The 24,350-nt window shown below is 38.4% G+C and overlaps 1 protein-coding gene and 1 long non-coding RNA gene across 5 annotated transcripts in view; both read left to right on the top strand.

Moving 5' to 3' along the window:
- The window catches only part of LOC139133593 (zinc finger protein ZFP2-like), a 48,009-nt gene that overhangs the window by 2,603 nt on the left and 21,056 nt on the right, over nucleotides 1-24,350 (top strand). For 2 of the 4 annotated variants that reach the window (XM_070700330.1, XM_070700331.1), the window contains exon 1: nucleotides 19,888-20,209. In XM_070700330.1, coding sequence (XP_070556431.1) covers nucleotides 20,150-20,209 — 60 coding nt within the window. In that variant the 5' untranslated portion in view covers nucleotides 19,888-20,149. Of the gene's footprint in view, nucleotides 1-10,015; nucleotides 10,074-19,887; nucleotides 20,210-23,852; nucleotides 24,125-24,350 lie in introns of those variants that run through there. The other 2 variants (XM_070700328.1, XM_070700332.1) reach the window with 2 other exon arrangements.
- On the top strand, nucleotides 12,559-15,908 carry LOC139133594 (uncharacterized). The gene is made up of 2 exons (XR_011552623.1): nucleotides 12,559-12,865; nucleotides 14,672-15,908. It is a non-coding gene; the product is annotated as an uncharacterized lncRNA (long non-coding RNA).

Here is a 24,350-nt window from a genome sequence, read left to right as displayed (position 1 = left end):
TGGCGGCTGCGGTTAGGTGCGTGAACCGTTGTTCACCGACTTGTTACGCCTATGTTGTCCCTGTGAAGTTCGGCTAACGGCCGAGTCTAACGGGAGTTGGCAGACCTGTGTTTGGTTTATACCGTAGTATGACCGACTCAGGTAGAGGTACCTGTCGGTATATTCCGAGTTTTACGCACTCGGGGCGTCAATGACGGGTCGTCATCACCGCTGATGACGTAGACGTGCTGGCCACGTTATTTGAAGGAGCCATGTTTGCCCAACGGACGAGGCCGAGACAGCCGTTGACAATTTTGGCATCCTTCATCTTTGACCGCCTTAGTTGGGTAAGCCGCTCGGCAGGCGACGGTTATGACCTAAACAAGCCGCTGAAGCACTGTTCGTTGCCGTACAAGAACGAGACGGCCAGTCCATTACTGCTTAATGGGCAATCTGTCGGGTTGGCTTGTCACCGACTTGGATGACAATACGCCCTGCGCAGGCGTACTTAGAAGGGACATGAGGTTAAAGATACGGGTTTCCCACCCGTACTAAACATGGGCTTGGGGCAACGTCCTTGGGTGGCAGGTGCGCAGCCACGTACCCAGCTGGACGGAATGTCAAGTTGAGATGCTAATGACATTGACTATGTTATGCTAAGTGCTCGATTGATTTGCATCGCAAATGAGTATTATTAGCATATCAAATGGTGCGGACAGGCAATTTACATGACGGGTAGGAATGTCAGCGCCGGTTGGTGGACTGATTGCCGTAGGTCCATTATAATAAACAGGTGGATGCATATATTAACACCCCTGCGTCCAATCATGTCCAGGGCTTTGTTTCCCTGTGGCTTTAAAAGGGAGGGACCTGCTAGTCTGTCGACACTGTTCCAGACATGAGCTTGACGGACCGCAAAAGTTTTCTGAAGGCGAGCAGACGACTGAAGCTCAAAGATGCAGAGTCTCCGGGCGGTAGTGGTAGCGATCGTTGTGATGTCCCTAGTAAACGTTCTAAGAAGTCGGGCAAGAAACGCTCCCGTAAGGCGAAGCCATCTCCGGCTGAAAAACCCAGTGGTAAGCGTAAACGTAAGACCGATCGTTCTGCCGATGAGGATGATGACGGGTCACCGGTTGCCAGTGGTTCTAACCCGGCTGCTCCGGGAGAGACTACTTCACCTGCAGAGACTACATCTGCTCTTGTGGATACTTCACCTGCACAGACTACGTCTGCTGCTGCTAGTGAGACAGTGAGTAATGAGACGGCTGATGCCATTGGTTCTCCCCCGGCTGCTCCGGGAGAGACACCACCTGTTGCTACTATGAGCCCTCATCCTGCGTCAGGAGAGGTTCCTGTGCCCAGTGCGAAAGAGCTTGAGTCCTCGTCATCAGCAGAGGCTGCCGAGCCCGCTCCTGCCATAGTTTCGTGTGCTGCGATGTCCCCGCCGAAAAAGATAGTGCGGAGGGTTCGTTATCAGGATAGCCCACCTGATTTTGAGCCAGATATGATCCTTGATGCCGCTACGGGCGAGTTCAGGCCCAGACGCCCAGACGACGGTGATATCACCGCTGAGTCCGACTCGGAGGTTGACGAGGATGCGGCAGAGGACGATGACTTTTTATGACAGGCAGTACGTAGGTGAGGCAAGCTCTGACGACGATGATGACGCTGCTGCTGTGTTGGCGGAGGACGACACACCTCCTGTCTGGCGTATGTCGGAGACTACCGATGCTAATATATTTGAGGAGACCGATTTTGACCATGAGAGAGGACCGACTTTCACCTTGCCCAGCCACGCCCGTGAGCTCGATTACTTTTTAAGTTTATTCCAGCTACACTGATCAGATTGGCCAAGGACGAGACTAATAAATACGCCAAATTCCACCAGCGACATATCGCTAGGAAAATAGATAAATACTGGCGTAACGCTGACTACCGAGAGGTGCAGGCGTTCATTGGCGTCTTAGTCTGTATGGGTATCGACCGTAAATCATCAGTGGAGGATTATTGGTCTAGCGATCCCTTTCTGAGAAACCAGGGTATTTCTACTGTGATTACCCGCAGTCGCTTTCAGCAGCTTATGCGATACTTTCATCTGGCAGACCCAGAGAACGATCCACGTCGTGATCCTGATGAGGCACGCCGCCGACGTCGGTGTCAGGAGGATCCCCTGTATAAAATCAATCCATGGATGGAGCCCATAGTTGACCGTGCGTAAATAATTATAAGATGGGTAGAGAGATCTCCATCGACGAGGGCATGGTGCGATTTAAGGGCCGTTCTAAATTTAAGCAGAGATTACCGCATAAGCCTGATCGAGACGGTTTCAAGATATGGCAGCTGTGCGACTCCACCACTGCATACATAGCTAACTTTGCACCGTACCTAGGTGTGAAATATCGGGATCGGACTGATGGGAGACGGCAGGAGCGAGGTGTGGTGAAAAGAATTACGATGGAGCTGGTCCAGCCATTCTGTGGATATAATCACAGCCTATTCTGTGATAGCCTGTTTAGCACGGTCGTTACTGCTAGAGAGCTGATGGAGACCGGGATCTACATGGTCGGGAGTTTTAACCGCCGTAATCGTCGCACCATGCCCCCTCAATTAATTCCGCCGGGTAAGAGGAAGCGCCTTCCTCTGTCTGTTGGGGATATGAAAGCCACGACCAGAACGGACTCTCGTCTTAACATCACTGCTTATCAGGATAGTAACGCTCAGGTGCTGATCTTGAATACGGTCTATCCACCCTTGGAGTGCGTGCCAGTGGGGGAGGGAGACGAGCGGCGACAAGTGCCTCTGTCGCTGTATAATTATCGCCGGTACATGGGAGGCGTCGACCGAGCCAACCAGAAGCGCAAGTACTTTCACACTGGGCGCAAGAACCACAGATGGTGGACATATCTGGCATGTTACCTGATTGATGTTGCCCTGGTAAATGCATATATATGCTTCAAGCATGTACACCCTGATAGTAAGCTGACCCATAAGATGTTTCATCTGCGTGTCGGGAAACAACTCATTGGCGGTTATTGTGGGCGATCGCAGCCCAGTGTGAGAGAGGTCGAGGCCACTGTTTCTCTTGCCTCGTACATCAATCCACAAAATCAGCCGTTGTCAGCCGTTTGGAGGGGCGGCAGAAATGCTGTAAAGTATGTAGCAGAGAGGGTAAGACCACTGCGAGCGGACGACTGTCTGAGACGTCCAAAGGATGTAGTCTGTGCGGGGTTCATCTTCACGAGGGCGAGTGTTTTGCGGCTTTTCATCATCGCATGATGCTACGAGGTAAGAGGAGCATTGGCGTGCAGACCTCTACTCACACAGCCCCGACGACACCCATCAGCAAGAGAACCCGACGTAAATAACGGACAGGGGACAGCTTCGCCTAACAGTGGCTTGACTGTATTCTGAACACGGACCTGATCACATTTTGAGCACGGTTGTGCCGTTTGTTTGTGCTTTACGATCCCGCTGATTGTAAATTGAAACACGGATTATTTTGTACAATCCCCCGATTGTAATCTTTGTAACACGGACCATGCACTTGGACGTCGAGACAGACTCTGAGATTTATTATTCGGCATAATGTAAATTATTCCCGAATAAAATACTATCTATGGATCGCATATTTTCGCTTTGTTTTGTTTTGTTTAGACGGATTATTTTGTACAATTCCCCCTATTATAATTTTTGAAACACGGATCTGCCACCCCGATTGTAATTTTTGAAACACGGACCATGCACTCGGACGTCGAGACAGACTCCGAGATTTATTGTTCGGCATAATGTAAATTATTCCCGAATAAAATACTATCTATGGATCGCATATTTTCGTTTGTTTTGTTTTTACCCCCACTTTCGTTTTTGGCAGATCCGTAAGGACGCTATAGTAATGGATGAACGTGCGTTGTATCACGTGGGAGGGGCACAGCCCAACGGAGGCTGTGCTCGTGCGACATAGACGTTGTACCAACCATCTGTCGTTGGGGTTAGTGCATAGAGCAGTTGCACTGTCCAGAGCTAAGGTGGTACAAAACTGCACCTTAGTAACACTGCACAACTAACGTGTTAGGAAACGGTAACACTAACGAGCTAAGTGTTCACTGAACTGGCCAAACTACGTACACGCCTTCCTTCAATGGCGGAACTATGTCGTTGACACTACGTCAAAGCAGACTGCAATGTGCGACTCTTCCAAGTCGTTCAAAGTACGTGGCCAAGTGACACAACCCAGGGGAAACAGGACAGGTTTGAGGGTGCTCCCGCACCCATAGCACTAACCCCTGGGTCTTCTACTAACCCACGAGAGAGGTGACGTTTCCCCGGTGTGGCCGTGCGTGCCGGCGAACGAGCTTTACTTCCGCGAAAGTAAGCTAGAAAAGGGCATAAAAGTGCACGTCCCCCGGGGCAAACAACGCCCGTGACCTCGTCATTTTCTGGACACAACCTCATCAGCGGTTGCCCCTCTATACGGGCATGCAAAAATTTTTGAAGTCTAACACGTATATGGTCGGTAATCGTACCCCGAAAATGCGGTATTTTCCCGCCAAATGCCTGGCAGGAAAGCGTGCAGGAGAGCCTATCTTCTGTAGACACGGAAAAGGGGGCCGGTTTTGACCGACTTGGCAGGATAACGGACAGGGGCGCTCGGCAGGAAAAGGGTTAAATGGTTTATAAACGTTCCACCGATATTACAGCCTACTTGAGATTTTACAAGCAAAGCACTCAAGTTATCATTATATACATTAAAAAGTTTTGGGGATAGGACACCGCCCTGTCTTACACCATTAGTAACAGTAAATCCAGATGAAATGCAATCACCCCAACGAATAATAATAGATTGCGTCCGATACCAAATGAGTAAAAATCTTACAATATAAATTGGAACCTTGCGAGAATCAACTTCTTAAACAATGTCCAATGGTTCACGCAATCGAATGCTTTTGAAGCATCCAAAAAAGTAATTATGACGTTACTACCATTTTTTCTGTAATAATTGACAATTTCCTTTAAAACAAACAGGCACATGTCAGTAGAGTGACCCTTCTTAAAACCAAACTGGTAGTGAGACGTGTCAAGATACAACTCCATACTGTTCAAAAGAACAAATTCAAGAATTTTTGAAGCAATAGTCGACAGTGCAATAGGACGATAGTTGTTCTTATTACTGATATCACCATTCTTATCTTTGATAATTGGCACAAGGACAGTTTCTGAGATTTTGTTTGGACAAACTCCATGAACTAACATTGCAGTAAAGCACATACTAAGCAGTACAAACACTTTGTCAGCGGCATAGATATAATGCTCTGCTGAAAGTAAATCTGAACCAGCTGATTTGCCCATCTGTAATTTTCTTATTGCACATCGAATGTCACTGGGTGAAACAATGAAGTCATTTACACCATTACAACTGTTTATCATGTCTTCAACAAACTTTTGATCATTATTGTTATGGACGTCATTAAACAAACCACTGTAATGTTGACGCCACATTTCAACACATTAGCATCGCCATTGCAACCATAACACTGCTGGGTCTTTGTGGTGTTTTAGCATTAATCTTACCGACTGACCGCCAAAATCACGTTGATTTCCACAATACAGGTTTTTTGCTGCATTGTCTGCTTTAATTTGATTTTCATGACGTTGGCAAGCACGCAGAGCATATTTAAACCTCGCATGAGAGCGGCGCTTTAAATCAAAAAGTGGACCACACTTAGGTTTTCCACAATTAACCCAGAGTTTAAACGTATCGCGAGCAATAGCATGAAGATCTTTCACATGATCATTCCACCCTGCCACCATTGAGTGGTGATTGCTATGTACACCAGGCATTGCCTGCATACCGTATTAAAGTTGACGAAATTTGTTAAATCCATGTTGATTATAATAATCTATAGTGAAAGATGTGTAGCATTTTTATGTCAGTTAATCAGTAATTTACCAATTTGTGAAACTTGACTACAATGACTCGGCCAAAGTTCATTAAAGATTGAAACTTACTCCAGATATTTAGGAAACGATAATGTTTTGAAATGAAAGACATTTTGCATTTTATGTCAGCTATTATCAATAATTTGCATTTTAATAATGCACATTCCAAATTAGGCCTTTGACAAAAAGGGGTGAAGATTCACCATGACTACATCATAATATGTGTCTTGTATGAAGTTTTCTTCAAAATAGTGATAACTGGAGGGATTTGACTAAAATTGATGAAAGTGTTACAGTATCTTGATGATAAAATTATACGATAGGAGAGCTAGACATTTTGCATTTTCACATCAGCTAATTTATGATTTGCTTAATTTGAGAGCCAAAGTCAATCTTTGTCGCCATGTATAAAATATACCCCAGTCAAATTTTTTCAGATTTTTTGCCTAAATTTTGATTAAAAACTTGAACCTATAAAATATGATGTCCATTTGGTCCAAAATATCAATAAAATTACTGAAGAATTCATCAAAATTGGTAAAATGTTGCACTGAAATATTGGGGGAAAAATTACAGCACTCAAAGGGTCAATATTGAGCTGTCACAGTTTGGTATATGAAAGTTTGTCAATGAATGACTTTACCAAAGGCAATTACACTTGCTACATAAAGTGATGATACGATGACAGTAGTGAAGGAAATGTAGTATATTCATTTCTAATTACTTTGTGTACTTCGTGATTTTTAAATTCAATCTACGATGAATATTGTTTGCGATTTAATCATAACAATTTCAGTAAAATTGCAAATGTGTGGCACTAATGTCAGAGAAATGCTTCCATTTAGAGATTTGGCTGCTGACATTATTGATATGAAAGTTTTTGATATTGGAATAATCAATATGTGCAAAGATCTTTAGTTAAAGGAAAATTTTCAGTTTCAGAAAAAGTGTAGGGACATTAGGTACTAATATGATGCCCTTGAATACATTATTCTAGCTTTGCTTCATAGATTATTTTCAAAGAATCATAATTTTATTGACTAAAACATATTTACAGGAATAATTAATTTATTATTTTAGTGCAATCATAAATATATGAAGTTTCCTGTAAACAGAAAATCTAGTGCTTGCCATTTCAGCAAGGAGTTTAATTTTTCAGTGTACACAATGTACATTGTGCCCTTGTGTTCTTGAGTTAGTTTTAATCGCAGGTCTACTTGTTCCTTCACAAGCAGGGACTGATAATCCTGTACGTTTTCTGACTTCATAGATTTATGAGTAATTTGCATGTATAATTGTGCAATATATCCGATTTGTATGTGTGTTTTTGAACGCTCGAAGGTTGAAGCCAGTTATGTTTAACTTTATTTAATGTGGTCTCGTCTCAGGTCTGTCCTACATTACTAGCCTTAAACCCAGCCCATTTAAACTACAATAAAACAAGTATTTTAGTATTATTATTCACATTATTTAGATATTACGTTAGGATAAGACCAATGTGGTTCCGATAACATGCTTTACCAAAATAGGCTAGGTAGGCCAGGAAAACATTTAAATTATTTGAAATGCATTCAGGTGTGTTTGTACATCCTAGATATTAAAATAGCTGTGATCAGTTCCTTTATAACACCAAATAAGAGGAAGCCGTCATTGATATACATGTCAGTCTCTAGATCTTGCATAATTTTATTACTTTACTTTCAGACTAATTCTTATGTAAGGCCCTTTTTTTTTGCATTTGCATTTATTTCACTCTAAAAGGTTTAGGGTCAGTGGGTAAAAAATTTGGGTAGGTCAGATTATCGTCACTACGCAATATTTTTATTTGGTGTAAGCAGACCACATTTTTCATTTCACATCGCTCTATGTTGCTGTACCCCTATTTTCACATTAATAATTATCAATATATTAGAGTTATTGTTATGTACTTAAAAATATGTAAATTTGTTGCCTTAGAGGCATAAGCAGTTTATCAGTCAATTAATTAAATGGAATAGCATTACTTCAATCATAGGACACGATTATGATAAGATAGATTATGTAATGAATCAGGTATTGAATTAGTTTAAAATTTTAGATTTTAAATTTAGGACATGACAACAATACATTTTGTTTACTTATCACTATACAGTGTTGTACAAATTATGAGCATGGTTATATATGATTAAAGGGCCAGTAATGCTAACTGTTGATGATTTTTTCATTAGTTTTCTTTGAATGTCAGCTACAGTTTCTTGCAGGTGAATTCTGGCCCAGACTACAGTTCATAGGTACACAGCAATTGAAGTGCATTTTACACATACAGACACTATGCTGACAAGCTAAATAGGGGATGGATGTAGAATAAGAACTTGCAATTGACATACAAAATAAAAATAATGACAAAAATTATTAAAAGTTAGCCTTACTGTCCCTCTGAAAATAGTTAAATTTTTACTTAAAAGTCATGAGTTGAATATCAGTCCATTATTACCCTTGAGTGCCAAAGCCAATTTTTGTTAGTCCCCACGGACATCGTCCGAGGGGACTTATAGGTTTGGTCATGTCCGTGCGTGCGTGCGTGCGTCCGTGCGTGCGTCCGTGCGTGCGTCCGTCCGTTCACGCAGATATCTCAGAGACGCCTGCAGCGATTTCATTCAAACTTGGTACAAGGATTACATCATATGTCATACAGATGCACGTCGATTTGTTTCCTGATACGATCCAATATGGCTGCCAGGCGGCCATTTTATTACGATTTTTTCATGTACAGAGCAATAACTCAGGCATGTTTCAACTGATTTTATTCAAAGTTGATACAAGGACATTGACCAATGTCATAGATATGCACTTTAATTTTTTTTGTGATACGATCCAATATGGCTGCCGTGCGGCCATTTTGTTACGATTTTTTCATGTACAGAGCCATAACTCAGGCATATCTCAACTGATTTTATTCAAAGTTGGTACAAGGACATTGACCTATGTCATACATATACACATAGATTTGTTTTGTGATACGATCCAATATGGCCGCCAGGCGGCCATTTTATTACGATTTTTTCATGTACAGAGCCATACTCAGGCATGTTTCAACAGATTTTATTCAAAGTTGGTACAAGGACATTGATCAATGTCATAGCCATGCACATCAATTTGTTTTGTGATACAATCCAATATGGCCGCTGTGCGGCCATTTTGTTACGATTTTTTAATATACAGAGCCATAACTCAGGCATATCTCAACCGATTTTATTCAAAGTTGGTACAAGGACATTGACCTATGTCATACACATGCACATTGATTTGTTTTGTAATACGATCCAATATGGCCGCCGTGTGGCCATTTTATTACGTTTTTTCATGTCCAGAACCATAACTCAGACATGTAACAAGCGATTTTATTCAAAGTTGGTAAAAGGAGATTGACCAATGTCATACATATGCGCGTTAATTTGTTTTGTGATACGATTCAATATGGCTGCTGTGCGGCCATTTTGTTATGATTTTTTCATGTACAAAGCCATAACTCAGGCATATCTCAACCGATTTTAATCAAAGTTGGTACAAGGACATTGACCTAAGTCATACATATGCACATTGATTTGTTTTGTGATACGATCCAATATGGCCACCATGTGGCCATTTTATTACCATTTTTTCATGTCCTGAACTACAACTCAGACATGTATCAAGCGAATTTATTCAAAAGTATTTTTATCACAGACCTAATGAAGAGGACTCTATCCTCTCTGAGGGCCTGTAATCAAAGTACCTATTAACAAGTGGGGACTGTGTCATCAACGATGACTTGTTGCCTATAGAATATAGTGCCGGAATTTTTTTTCAGATCTTGAAATTTTTTTCAGATTTTCTCCACAATTTTGATAAAAACTGTAATCGATGAACAGTTATGCATATTTGGTCTCAAGTATTAAAAAATTGTAGAAAATTATAGAAAAATTCATAAACATTAGTAAAATATTGCACTTAAATTTTGATGGAAAAATTACGGCACTCAAAGGGTTAAATAGAATTGCATTATTACTACGGATAGGCACATAATAGGATTAGATTACTTATTGAATGATGTATTAAAGCCATGGTATTTAAATTTCAGGTTTCCTTCCACGTGCAACTTCAACTCCTCAACTAAAACCATATGGACAGAGTGTGAGGTATGGGCAATACTATATTTTGGTAACCTTAATTCATTCAGTATCATTTACACACAAGTCACTTTTATCATAGCAATGATTAAAGGGAGGGGGTTGTCCTGTATGCAGCTGTGCATATGAGACCCATGGGGGGTCTGCTGCTATGCACAACATATTTCCACATCCTTTGTCTGTATCCAAAATGTTTAAATTGGCGGCAATACCAAACCAGCAGCTACAGCCAAAGCAGCTGCATATAAACGAAGGGACGCAACCTGAGTTTATTTTGCAGAGTCTGGCAATGGCTTGAAAGCTACAAAACAGTGTCTAGACTGCAGATAGCGGTGCGTACTCGAGCAGAATGGCTCCAATCGATGCCATCACCAGCTGAAACAGCAAAATCTCAAGTACATGAAGTAATACCAGCAGAGGCAAAAGGGTTCCAGTCTACGACATCACAAGCTGCAATGAGAAGTCAAGTACCCATACACGCTGAAGCCACAACGACATCAGTATGCCTGCCACTGTGCCAGCTATAGAATCTGGAGTGCCAGGAAGGGCTGCAGTGTGTGACACCACCAGCAATGGTCTCTATGGAAAGTCTTGGTGCCAGCTTACAAACTGCCGCCCTGTATCTCATTGTCCATAAGTAGCTTCAAGGAAATTGAACTGTGGTTCAAGTTTGCCGCCATGGCATGCATGTCTTACAGGGTATAAAAACTTTATGCAGCGCCTGCCAATCAAAAACACTGGTAGCCATGCAGGTAGATTTAACGTAACTATGTCATGGTAAGAGGATTGTCCTCAGAGAGGGTCGTAATGACTATCTTGGACATGCACCTTGCTCAGTATTTCTCATACAATGTTGACAACACAACTAGGCAAGCTATTCTCGGCTCAGAGACCGTTGATGTACGAGAAGTTAATGGCAAAAGCCCCCACAGGGAACGTGTAGGGTTTGAACAATCCATGGACCTGTTGCCGAAGACCCTTGAGATTGATGAAATGGTAATTGATGCACATATGCAAATTGCAGCGGAAATATGTAAGTTGTGACAAATTTTGTTTCAAATCATATTGTTACTGGCCTTTTAGAATAGTTCATATGCTACACGTAAGAAGAACATTTGTTCATCTGTTGAATTGCTTGTCGTGTGAAAATTAGTGTTACATGCTTCAATCTTTTTTATTTGTTCCAGAAAACTGTGAAAAGCAAATGCAGAAATCAAACATGGGACATCTGGCATGGAGGGAAAACATATACACGCAAAAATCTTAGCGGCAAGTATTGTAGCATTCTGTTAGCTGTATTTTGACAACTAAACATTGTTCATCAGATATAAATGCTGTCAAGTTTTATTATCAAAATATTTTTGCTGTAAATGTGAAAGATGGCTCCAATTATAATTCATTTGTGATATTTGCTAATTACAGTAAAACATGACCTGAAGAATAGACAATTTTCATTTACTGATGCATGACAATGACAACAATTCAAAGAATAGTCTTTCAGCTTAAATGTAAAGGGAATTTTGCTGTAACTACGGCAGTTATGCTGTATTTTGGCTCAATTTATCAACTACATTTTCTTGTACTTCTCAAAATGGCGTGCTAAAATGCCCAGTATTGTGCATGTCACAGTCTGTACATGTGTAGTGACTGTGACCACTGATTGTTTTCTCAATAAAGGGATTCGTGTCTTGGCTGACATTCAGTTTTCAACAGCCTAAGCAATGCCACTGGAACAAATACAAGCTGCGTTGATAAGCTAAATACTGGGTATTTCATCTTGCTTTAGGGATTCCAACAAGAAACTGCAGTTGATACAGAGAATAGAAATACTGAGTAAATAGCCAACACTTATTCACTGAATGGAGCTTTAACCCTTTCACCACCATGGTTTGTCCCAAATCCATTGTTTTCTATGGTAAAGTTGGACCTGTACACAGGGAACTGGGGGTGAAAGGGTTAAGGCGATACCGAAGGATTCAAAGCACACATTGGTTGCTATCGCTGGCAACATTCCAAACGTGCACATTTGCATGTGCAAAATCTTACCGTTCCGTTCCGTTTTCTATGGATTTTCGACACCCGGTATTTTGAAAACGCTCAAAATCTTTCAACTCTCTCAATTGTAAACCAATTTAGTCGACTTTTGGTAGGATTATTGAAGTCAAACATGAGAATATAGATAAGCATGTGTTTCTAAAAATTGCGGACAGTTTATGAGATATCGCCGTAAAATCCTTCAAAATTTCACAAAATGACACAGTAGATATTTTCCTGTTCAAAAACCATTTGGACTTGAACAGATAACCTAATCCATGCTAGGGGCTCTAAACAGGTATCTCATATGTTACATTGTGAAATTTTGGAAAATTTGGTGCAAATTTATAGGAGCTGAAACGTTTTAAAGTAGAGCTGTGAAAATTTGTGTATGTGTGACATCACTGACCAATCACACAAATCTGCGTCTTTTGGAATTGTATGGTTTTGTAAATCTTCATTATGCAAAAAAACCATGAAAACTTTTCATTTTGATTGATTTTGGAAATTACCCTTAGCAACCATTGCTAAGCAGTTTGAATCATTTGGTATCGCCTTAAAGAAGTAAAAAATGCATGTTCAAAAAATGCTGGAAAACGCTTTCACGGCCATGATAGAAGTAAATTTAAGTATTCTATGATAGCTCAGTGTTGAATATTCTTTATGCAGGTTGCCAAAGATTGTAAAGATCTGCCGGGCAAATGCAGTACATAACCAGTTTTGGCCATGCTGCAAATGAATGTGATGGCAGCGAGAGAAGGATGAAGGTAAATACAGATATTGTTCTGAAAAAGACCAGGTTTTCCATTGGAATATATACGCATAGCATAGGACCCTATTCTTTAAACCAAACTTTCACACTGTGCATTGGCACTTAGTCAGTTGATACATAGTACGATGATTTCCTGGTGGAATCATTTTTATCATTCAGATGTTTGTGTTAGTACAATATGATCACTGAAGTGTCACTGCAGTTAGTTTATTTTTGCACATGTCCATGTTTTGTTTATATTGCTAAAGTGGATTTCTTTGCATAAATTCATACAATGTTAGCTCTACTACATGTCTCGCCATATATGTACCGTGGTACATGTACAATTGCATAAACTTTTGTCCATTTTCTCATAATATTATATGGGGCTCAGCCCTTGGTGTCGCGCCAGAGGTTATTAAAGATTGGCAATGTTTTGTATTGATTCATGATAAACTGTAATTGTTACTTCATAAACTTTTATATGACAACTACCGGTATGCCCAGTTTCCCTCTGATGAAAGCAGTTCACGTACGTACACGACGTCAAACCCTGCAGCAGGGCAGGTATAGATTTTCTGTAGCGTGTAAAAATTTTGGACAAAAATTGGCAATTTTTACAATGATAACAGCCTATTGCGATAAACAAGGGACGTATTATGCAATCATTATCATTGCAATGGTAACCGCACTGCCCACCTTCCACTTGCAAGCTGAAAACTATAGCGGTCCGTCTAAAGACTGGCAATTTTTGAATCTAATTATTGACACAGGGGGCGCTCTTCTATAATTCAATCCAGCATTCTTTGCGTATGCCCCCGTTCATATGCACGACAGTTTTCTCCCTTTATCTATATTAATGATATTTTGTATCAGCGACAAGGTGCATAATAACATTTACTGGCTAATAAAAGAGGTATATTTTATAAAAGGCATGTTATACAATGGTATTTGTTTCGTTTTTGTTTATTTACGAGTACTCAAAAAAAAAAACATGGCGGCGCCCATGAAAGAAGGGTACACTTCCGGTTACTCGCATAGTATATTATGAATAAGCGCATGCGTAGTCAGTAAGCCGCTGGCGCGACTAAAATATCAGATTTAAAATCTGTGCAAAGTTGCAGTAAACTCTTTCAAAACTGGACGCCAAAGGGACTTGGAAAACTTCGGTTTCCAGAGATATCTGATATATAAAGGTTCAAAACACTATCTGATGTGAAAAAGGACTTCCTCAGGTGTTCAGTATAGACAGGTTTCAAACAAGAAACTGTATTTGAGACAAAGGTAAAAAAATACAAGGTACTGAAACAATAGAGCCAATACAACCAAAAGTTACATGTTGGAGTTTAAAGCATGAATAGAAGAAGGAATATTTACCAATATGTATCAATGAGTGTGTGTTTAAGGTTGTATGCGCCTCGAAAGTGAAACACTTAAACTTTTGTTCAAACTTTCCTTAAGGAATATTTCAACCATTCTCTTTTGAAATCAAGAATAAAAATCGGGAGTCACTGTGCAAATTTGATACTAGAGAAACAAATTACCCAAGATTTACCGATATTTTAAATTCAGAATGGCTGCCTCCCTGTGTTAACTCTATGGAGAAAAATAAAAATTTTCGAATTTTGAAAATCTAAGTCCGTGAAAAGTTTCTCACACCAAGACCTTTAAAATGAATCCCCACAAGTGGTATATCAGAAGAGAATTGTAAAATTTTGAGAGTCTGAATGTCTTCCCCACGGTGCATTCTACCTTTAATTGAATCTTTGTCACCAACATGCCAGATATGAAATAATTACCTATATTCTACCGTTCAATGCAGATGCTATGGCAAATGTTCAAAGATGTCCAAAATGTTTCATCCACTGCAGTCACAGTATTATTGAAGAAGAAGAAGTAAGAGTATATCAACGGCATACAGCAGCAGATTTTCCAAAACTACCATGGAGTTGAGGATCATGTATCTCAGTATGTTTCATTTCTGGAGAATAGACCCTCAGTCATTTACATGCGAGGGTATCAATGATGGATCTTCCAAATTTTGCTGCACCAGTATTATCCCATGTCCCTTTATCAAATCAACAACTTCAGAAAAGTCTGTTCAGGCTACTCCATATAGTCTGAGAATTATTCACTGTTGGTTGACTGATTTGAAGGGATTTTTTTGAGAATTCAATGTTATTTATAAGTCATATCAGTTAATTTCCAACACTAAAGACTGTCCTACAAGTTTTTCAAAGGGTATACTTGATTTAATGAGTAGAATTCAAAGAATATCTGTGGAGAGAGGAAGATAAAAACTTGATAATTTTCTTTCATGTAGAATCCTTGTAACATGACTCTGACATTACACTGATATGCACAAAAGATTTCTATCGTCTCTCAATTGTCGTTTCATCTGGTTTTCTGACTTATCTATCCTGAAGCAGTGTATCCACCAGGGACTGTCTCATCACAGTGACTTGTTAAAATATGAAATAATCATCAAAATTTATGTATTTTGGGAAGGTTTTTGTCATTTTGACAAAACATACTTCTTCAAGACACTTAACTACATGTACCCAGAGTGACCATGTTCCAATTCTGGTAAATGGTCTGCATTATTCGTTTTCTGCTGTTTTTTCATTAATGCTCCCGTATATGTAACTTTATGCTATCTTTTTAATATTTTTGTACTGTGTATCAACTGCAGTATTTGTTTCCAATCCCTGAGGCCTGATGAAATACCCAGTAGTTAGCTGATCAACACAGCCTATATGTTCATAAGTTAGCATCTTGCTTTTGAAAATTCAAGTCTGGACTAACATTCATTTGTTAACAATCATAATGGTCATTACACATAATAGGCTGTGTTGACAAACACAATACCTGGTATTTCAGAATGCTATAGCAAGTAGAAACTTTAGTAGACACACAGAACCAGAATACCGTAAAACATAGCAAAAGTTACTGCCAGTGTCTCTTTAAAATTGTTCTCATATTTTTTTCTAGGCTATGTTAACTTTCATTGATAACCATCCAATTACTGTTGAAATAAAGTACCTTTGTTTAGAAATGCATAGCTTATCTACTGTCATACTGATGTCTTTGTGTGTCTAAGTTTCTGTCTGTGCAATATTTCAAGAACAGCTGATTGGATGGGATTCAAAATGTGGTATTTTCAGTCTACTTTGAAATTATACACATTTATCAAAAATATTTGTGCTGTATTATATGTCAAAATCACAGTGGAGCTATATCAGCTGCTACATCACTTGTTTGGTCAGACAAAGTATGCAGTAAATAATTGGGCTTGAAAAATCATCAGAAAAAACAACAAACAGAGAATAAAATCATAAAATATAAGCTGGCACGTCGTTTTACTGAAGTTAATTCTGTGCAATGATTACGAACAAGAAGGGACACCCCCCCTTAATGTAGATGTAGGATAATTAAAATTGGTTGTACACCCAATTACTTGACGCTGATGCAGGTCCTTTACCTATGGATTTGCTCACCCCAGACTATTTAGGAGGCATTCTCTTCCTCATCTATGCTTGCAGGGACTTTGTTCACTGTAATTACAGGGATTGCCAAACATCCATAATTCATTGTATCTTTCAGTAATGTGACAATAGGTGAGAAAATGTCAAAGTGTAAGTCATAATCTCATAGGCAATTATTTGTGAGAAATTTCTGTTGCTCCATTTTGTGCATCCTGTATGGAAAGTCATAAATCCAGTTTACTTGTACGTTATAATTCTAATAGATGTCAATTTGACATTTTATAAGCCCACTACAATCACCAGATGAAAGATCTCCCTTAGGTCAGTCATTAGATATTGGAAGGACATGGCAAAATTGAAATTTCTTCAAAGTAAAAAGATGTTAACAATTGCAACCCAGTTACTTTCATTATAAAGACTGAATAAAAAGTCGATAAAGTGAATTTTTTTCAAAAAAAGGATGCATTCTTTTCCCAGTTGAAAAGGTGAAATTTTGGACACTTACATTTTGCATGTCATCATACTGAACACCCCCACCAAGACTGAACTGAACTAAAGAGTCGTCAGACTGGTTTTGCAGCACAACCCAGATTTTGTATTTTCAGAATTGAATTTGATTGTAGTGACAGTCATTTGTTGGTTGTATTTTTGTCCCTCCTATCTTTAAAATTCAGTAGATTTTCAATCAGATTCAAACTCACAACGTACAGCATCCAGTCATCTACTGAAGACATCACAGTCAAAACTGCTCGGCCAAATACCTACCGTAATAAAGAGTGGTTCAATAACCAAGCTAAGTTGTTACAATTATTCTGGCTGCAACAATATGAAAGACAGCCTTGAGGACAATTCTGTCCACCAGCAGAGCTATCAACCCAAGGTAGAAAATCCAGTAGATTTTCGATCAGATTAGAAGTGTATTAGTTTTGTCACTTTATTGTCTCTCAATTTTGTTCACCATTGTAAATGCCCTGTACTAATAACTCATTGTTCCTGTGATGACAATCAGAGTTAATAAAATTGACACATTCTGTTGTCTTTGTTGTCTGATCATTGTTGTCACAATGACAGGAAAACAGGATGCCCTCAAATTGTCAAATTGGCCTTGTGACTGCTTCCCATGGTGAACTGCAGCAAGCTGTGTGTGAGGTTGTGTATTGTACACCAGACAATCTTATGTAACAGGAAACATTTTATCTGTTTAACATAATGAATATCTGTGATATGATAAGAGGCTGTAAGTAGTAGTAGAGATACTACTACACTTATGGAGAGTGTGAACTCGCCCCTTTCATGAAGACAGTGAAATTTAAGGATTCTTCTCTACTTGATTTTATCTGGCAATGGTCGGAAAAAAGTGACACCATTACCTTTAGAGTTCATTTGATATTGATAAGCTCCATGAATACATGTCATGACTGTGACACCTGACTTCAATTCTTGATCTTGAAAGAGAGTGGTTTGAAGTTTTGTTAATAACAATGAACATGTATGAGCCAAAATGCATTCAGTCAACTTTCAAGAAAACAAACCACCTCAATTTTGCCACAAATTAAGAAATGTTTGTTGACTTAAGAAATATTTATCGCACATTCTGTGTAAACGCTATGAGAAACATTAATTTTCGATTTCTAAAAGTGTTAACAACACAGCAAACCAGCGAAGTTTGTCGAAGTTGCAAAATGAGTTCATACAACCATGTATAATTTTTAGAATTTGAAATGTGGCCTTGAGGTATATTTTCCCATTTAATCCTATTGCCTATTATCTTGTAATGCCAGCAGCTGAATGATAAATGTTATCAATTAAATTTTCCCATGATGTGGTACCATTACCTCCTAACACATCTCTCTCTTCTCTCTGTCTTTCACCATTTCCAAACAAACGCTTGCAGAAGATTTTAGTGTGAAATTGCAAGCTTGTTATTGGTCAGGCCATAAACATTATTTTACTGTCAGTGGTGGTTTTTGTTTGTGGTTTAACCCTTTCACCACCATGGTTTGGCCCAATCCCTTTGTTATCAATGGTGATTGTGGACCTATTTACAGGGAATTGGGGGTGAACAGGATAATGTACTAGCAAGCTTAGACAATTCCTGTGTTTCTGTAGGTCATGGAGGTAACCATACCATAACCATTCCATACAGGTTTGTTTTTCAGCCAATGTTTATTCATCGTCAGGCTTTGTAGTGTTTACGTTTTCCTTGGGTGGGCTTTTTGAACATCAATTGTAATGGCTGTCAAAAAAAATATATAGTAACCTTTTCCAGGTAAAATTGTCAGAGTGATCCACAAACAAGAACAGTCAATCGCTTTGAGTCCAAAATTATGTACATTATATATCTCACTTTAACTTTATAAATTTTGCTGCATTCATGAGCTAGACCTTAATAGTGCGCTGGATGCAAAAATAAAAAATTACAGAAGTTTGAAGTAGCTTTCTTACTCCCCGAATTGCTCTGAATGTTAAACTGTGCCTTATGCAGTGTAAAGTTTACTTGAGTCCATAATTGGCTGGGAGGGGTACACTATTGCTATTGTTTTTTTTGTTTTGGCAATGCCAGGGAATTTGTAGATGTAGAAAACATATTGGGCCTCAATTCTGGATAATTAGATACATTATAAGCAATAGTCTTGGGATTATGTTGCAAATTTCACTGGTATTGACAAGGCCATAATATAATTGATAATAGGTATTTATGTGGAAATTAATTTAAAAATAAATAAATAATCAAAACTTACAATAAATATCGTATTTTGGTGGTGATCTCGCCCTATACACTCCTTCCAGAACAACTGCAATATATTGTGGTTACTAATTTACCCTTTTTTATCTTACAAAGCCGAAAATGTTCTGAACATGAACTTTGACCTATATATTGCTATAGCGTATATATTTAGAATATAATTTATGTTGACTGCCAAGATTTTATTTTTTTACCATGTGGGAAGGCATTACCTTAAAATTTGACCTGGTACTGGAGTAGAAGCTTGACAAAATACAGGGGTCTTAACCCCCCCCCCCCGCCCCCATCGGCTGATCCGCGCCGCAAACGATCCGCGACCAGGAGCGATAGTATTGATTGCTCAGTGCGTACACGCCTCCTCTTCTGTCGCACCTTGAGGCTTGAGCACTAGTTTATCGGAGACAGACTAGGTTTTAGTGTGCGCGTTCATTCAAGTACGAAATAGGGTTCAATTTCACCGATGATTGCTAAAAAGTAAGTTCAAACAGCCCCAATAAATAAATAGTAAAAAAAGTGGACCAAAATTGGCAAAAGCAAAATAGTTTCTCGGCACTGGTACCTGCCTCGGAAGGAACTGATATCCATCAAAGAATCTGTGAAACTGCAGTCTCTGGCGACATTTACGAGAATCACGTGCCAAAATATCAAAGATTGTACATTTTTTCCACATTTGACCGCAAATATAAGATCGACTAAATTCGTAGAATACGTACCGAACATTTGAGGGACGGCAATGAGGTAGAACTTGTAATTACTCGATTTCCCCATTGAGGGCGCTTACGTTTATGTTATTGTAACCTTTGAACTCTCCTCGGTCGTGGGAGCGAGGCTTAGACTGCGGAGGAGGCAGGAAGGGCAAAGCAGTTCCGTCTATACAAAAAACACAAATTTCTGGTTGCCTAAATTCGAAACCCTCCCTGGACGAAAAACTTCGACATTTACAACTTTCGTACAGGAATTATTTCTGATAAGTCTACTGTTTTATGAAGAGGGAGGTACTATTCGCTTTGTTCAAAGACTGTGGAGAGAGAGATCGAGCGAGAGGCACTGCGTATATTGGGGAGGTGATATGGAAGCTACGCAGTCTGACGACGTCACGGATCGGGAAGGGTGTGGCGGTCAGCTTCAGGTAACGAAAACTCAATACAGCTTTAGCTTTACTTCTGAACACAACTTTTCCCCAGCACTAACTTTCTGTAAAGCGGTTACTCAAATTAAAATAAAATAATAATAATTCGGGGACGGTGGAGTTGGTATTTATAGTTGGGAAGGATGATTGGGCCGATACGGCCTTGACCTCTACATTGGAATTGCAATATCGTGGCCGCCCTTCGAATTCTTCGCGTTTTTACAAATTTCCACAACAGTTCAACCGTTGTCAGGGGAGAATTTTAATTAAAGTAAGAAAGTTATTCGACTAGAAACTGAAGTTCCGCAGGTATTAAGTAGAATTCCGGATAATATTATTATCGTTGTCGGATTTAGTTCTGTGCCTGTCTGCACGTTTCGTATCATAAAATGTGGTGGCTTTTGGAGGGGGTGTTTTTTTTCTACGCTGAATGGAATAGCCGCTGTAAAAATAAACGTTCTGTTGAAAGTTACCAGTTTTTCCCCTAAAAGGAGTTAAGTATATTTTCTCAGTTTTAAAAGACAGGATGCAAGATTGTAGAGACTCGTGTAATTAATTGAATAATGAAGAGGGTCTCTCAGCACCAGTTTCTTTCTAACAATTCTTAAGGAGCTAACCAACTGCTTGGCAGAAATGAAATTTAAAATCGTTCAGCTTTTAAGTACTGATTGACAACTATGTTATACAATGAACTGTTTCAACATATTCATAAATATTAAATTTCAGATCATGTGAAAACATTTGTTTGGTTCAATTTTTTGAATGTTCATAGGTTTGTGTTCAAAAAATAAACCAATATAATCTTGATTTATGTTTAAAGTTAAATTGAAGTCCGATTGTCATGAAGAATAATTTTTTAATTTTATGATAAGTAGAGTGTATTACAACAGGCTGGTAATTTGAATATTTAAGTAGAATACTAAAAAGCAGTGGTAAAATGCATTTGTTTAACACTTCAATTCTTCCATTGTCAGGAAGACAAATTTTAAATTTGCTTTTTATTAAATTCCATAATATTTTATATACATTTTCATATTATATATACCTTTGAGCCCCAAATTAATTTTTTTTCACCTTTAGAAAATATACCACAGTCAACTTTTTTCAGATTTTTTCAAAAATTTTGTTAAAAAACTGTAGTTAATGAAATATTATGAAAATAAATACAGAAAAATTCATAAAAATTGGTAAAATGTTGCACTTAAATTTTGGTGGGAAAAATAACAGCACTCAAAGGGTTAATCCAACACTTATGGGACAATGACATATGTTTGGTTTTGGGAAAGCTGAATGCAGAAAAACAGTACTCAAGTTTTCGACCTCTATAGGAATCACATTTTGAGTACAAATGATGACTACATTAGTTTTGAATTCCATACCACTATTTTTACATATCATCCTGTATTTTCAGGATGTAAGTTTTTAAGGAGTGTAAGGTGGAACCAAAAATTGAAATAGCTATTCAACAGTTGACTTTGTTTAAATTGTCAATAATATTGTTCACACAGATTGTTTTGATACAGACCTATCAGTTCTGTTTTGTTTGACCCTTTATAAGAATATGGTAGAGAGAAAAATATCTACAAAAATATATACAAAGTACCATGCAGCCACAGATTCTTGAAAACTGAATGAAACACTCGCAGCCCATGTATACTGATCTTGTCTTTCTTGTATTGACTCACATTTCTACCAACTTCCCGAGCACTACAAGGTATTGTTAGCCAATGTATTACATTACTAACAACTTACCAAGTAGTACAAGGTATTGTTTGCCTGTTTATTAATCTAAATGATCTTCCCTACCAACCAACAAAGCTACCCAACAACTTACCTCTTGCTGATTATGACAGAGTGTTTATTAGGCTAATAATCCAGTTGCATATGGTTTCTGATAACCATCTAAATGTATATCTGATCAAATTTGCACATTCATTTATGTGCTTTATGAACAGTTTTACTTTAGAAGTTATCCAGTCCATGATTTGCGAATGTTTTTTTGTTCAGGTGACTTTTAACCTGTTCACCTTGATGTCCTGTACCAGGTCCACACTCACTATTCATAACCATGGTTTGAGGCCAAACCATGGTGGTGAAAGGATGGAATCAACTGAAAGAATTTGCTTTCTTCTTGATCTTACCATGAATATCTTACACCAACAACTTCCCTACCCACAGCACCAACCTACACTACCCAGCCTGTCAGCCCACTGATATTCTCTACCTCCCCATCTGATAGACAAGAAATTTCAACATGCTGAATGTTTGCAAAAACTGTGTAAGACCACTGCTTGTTGGTCCCACCCACTTTCTCACACACATCCTACTGATATTCCCTGAAGTCCTGTTCATCTCAGTTCTTTCCGATACAAAATGCTGGTATACTGTACAGTTTCATTTCACTGATATAATTATAGCTTGCAATTTCACATTGTATTTATCTTTTAAGATGAGCTCAGTTGAAATATGTTAACCCTTTTAGCATCAAAGTGGATGTTTGTCGCTTTATAAAATACCGGTATACATCTTAGTCAATTTTTTCAGATTTTTGCTAAAATTTTGATAAAAAACTGTAGCAATGAAATGTGATATCCATTTGGTCCAAAATTGTCAAAAAATTTCTGAAAAATTCATAAAAATCCGTAAAATGCGGCAGTAAAATTTCGGTGGGAAAAATTACAGCTGCACTCAAAGGGTTAAACATCTATACTTTAGGGTAGCGTTGGTTGTATGAGTTCTTTTCTGAAAAAAGTGAACTGAGAGTGGTTTTATAAAAGTAAACTGTACAGTAAATCGTTTCATGAGAGAAGTTGATCATCTCCCATTAACATTGAAGATCTAATTATACACCATGATTATCCATTGACGGAAAAAATTATTGTAGACCTATTCATACACATTAAACATGAAATATTCTATATTTCATCATATTTGGTAATTTATTCAACATTTTAGAGGAGACGTTTACATAGCCCTTGAACACATAAAATATTAATATATGTGGAATTTTATCGGTAGTATGGGACAAAAAATTTAGATCATTTTTAGCAAATAGTATCCATCAGAATTTAGATCCATTTCATGTAAATGCGCTAATAGTCATTCAGTTTTCATTTTATAATTGTTATTTTATTAGAATAATACTATAATAGCGAAACACTAACAAACTCATGAATAAATGTGCCTTAGGTTGGCAGAGTGAAAAATCATCTTGAAGTATATTAGATTCTGTAACTGGGAATTCGAGAAAACATAATGATGACTTTCAAAACACATTATGAAACAGTGATACAATTTCCAAAACTGCTTGGAGTGGTGGAAATAGTTCTAACAAGATCATGACTAGTACCGTCTGTAATTTTGCATTTTCTCTCTAAACTGAGGGTTAACCCTTTGAGCACCAAAGTCAATTTTTATCACCTTTAAAAATAATAGCCCAGTAAAATTTTTCAGATTTTTGCCAAAATTTTGATAAAAAATCATAGCCAATAAAATGCAATGTTCATTTGGTCCAAAAATATCAAAAAATATACAGAAAAATTCATAAAAAACGGTAAAATTTTGTGCTAAAATTTTGGTGGGAAAAATAAAACACTCAAAGGGTTAATGCATTCTGTGGAACAAGCCATGCGAGTTAGCCTCATTGATGATTCTGTAAGGTGAAGTATGGCAGGGGAGAGGCTTTGCTATTTGTTTAGCTCAGGCACACCCAGTTGGAAGTATGAAACTAGCCTATTGAATTTTACAAAGCCTCATTAAGTCATCGTACCTATAGGGGGTTGCCGTTGCCCTCACAGATGCCCCAGCCAATTTGTTTGGATACCCTCATCGGCAACATTTCAATTGATTTTGTCATTGAATTCCTGGCTACCAGTATGGAGTGACGTGTGAAGAATCAAGTCCAATAATGTCAAGGTAAATTTTCTGTAACTCCAATACAATCTACCCCAATATCATACAAAAATCATGAAGTATCAAACAATATGTAAAATAGATCTCCTATCAAGGTAAATTATCAAAAGTAAATTTGGGTTGCTGTAAAACATAGTAAAAGATAAGTCACTGAGAAAAGAGATTGTGAAAATGAAATATGTGAAAATTTGGAACTTTTCATCATTGTGCTAATGTTGGCTAGGTTTGC

Source organism: Ptychodera flava, chromosome 5 (genome assembly GCF_041260155.1).
Source record: "Ptychodera flava strain L36383 chromosome 5, AS_Pfla_20210202, whole genome shotgun sequence".
In the NCBI taxonomy this organism is placed as follows: domain Eukaryota; kingdom Metazoa; phylum Hemichordata; class Enteropneusta; family Ptychoderidae; genus Ptychodera; species Ptychodera flava.
This window is presented reverse-complemented; position numbering and strand designations above follow the sequence as displayed.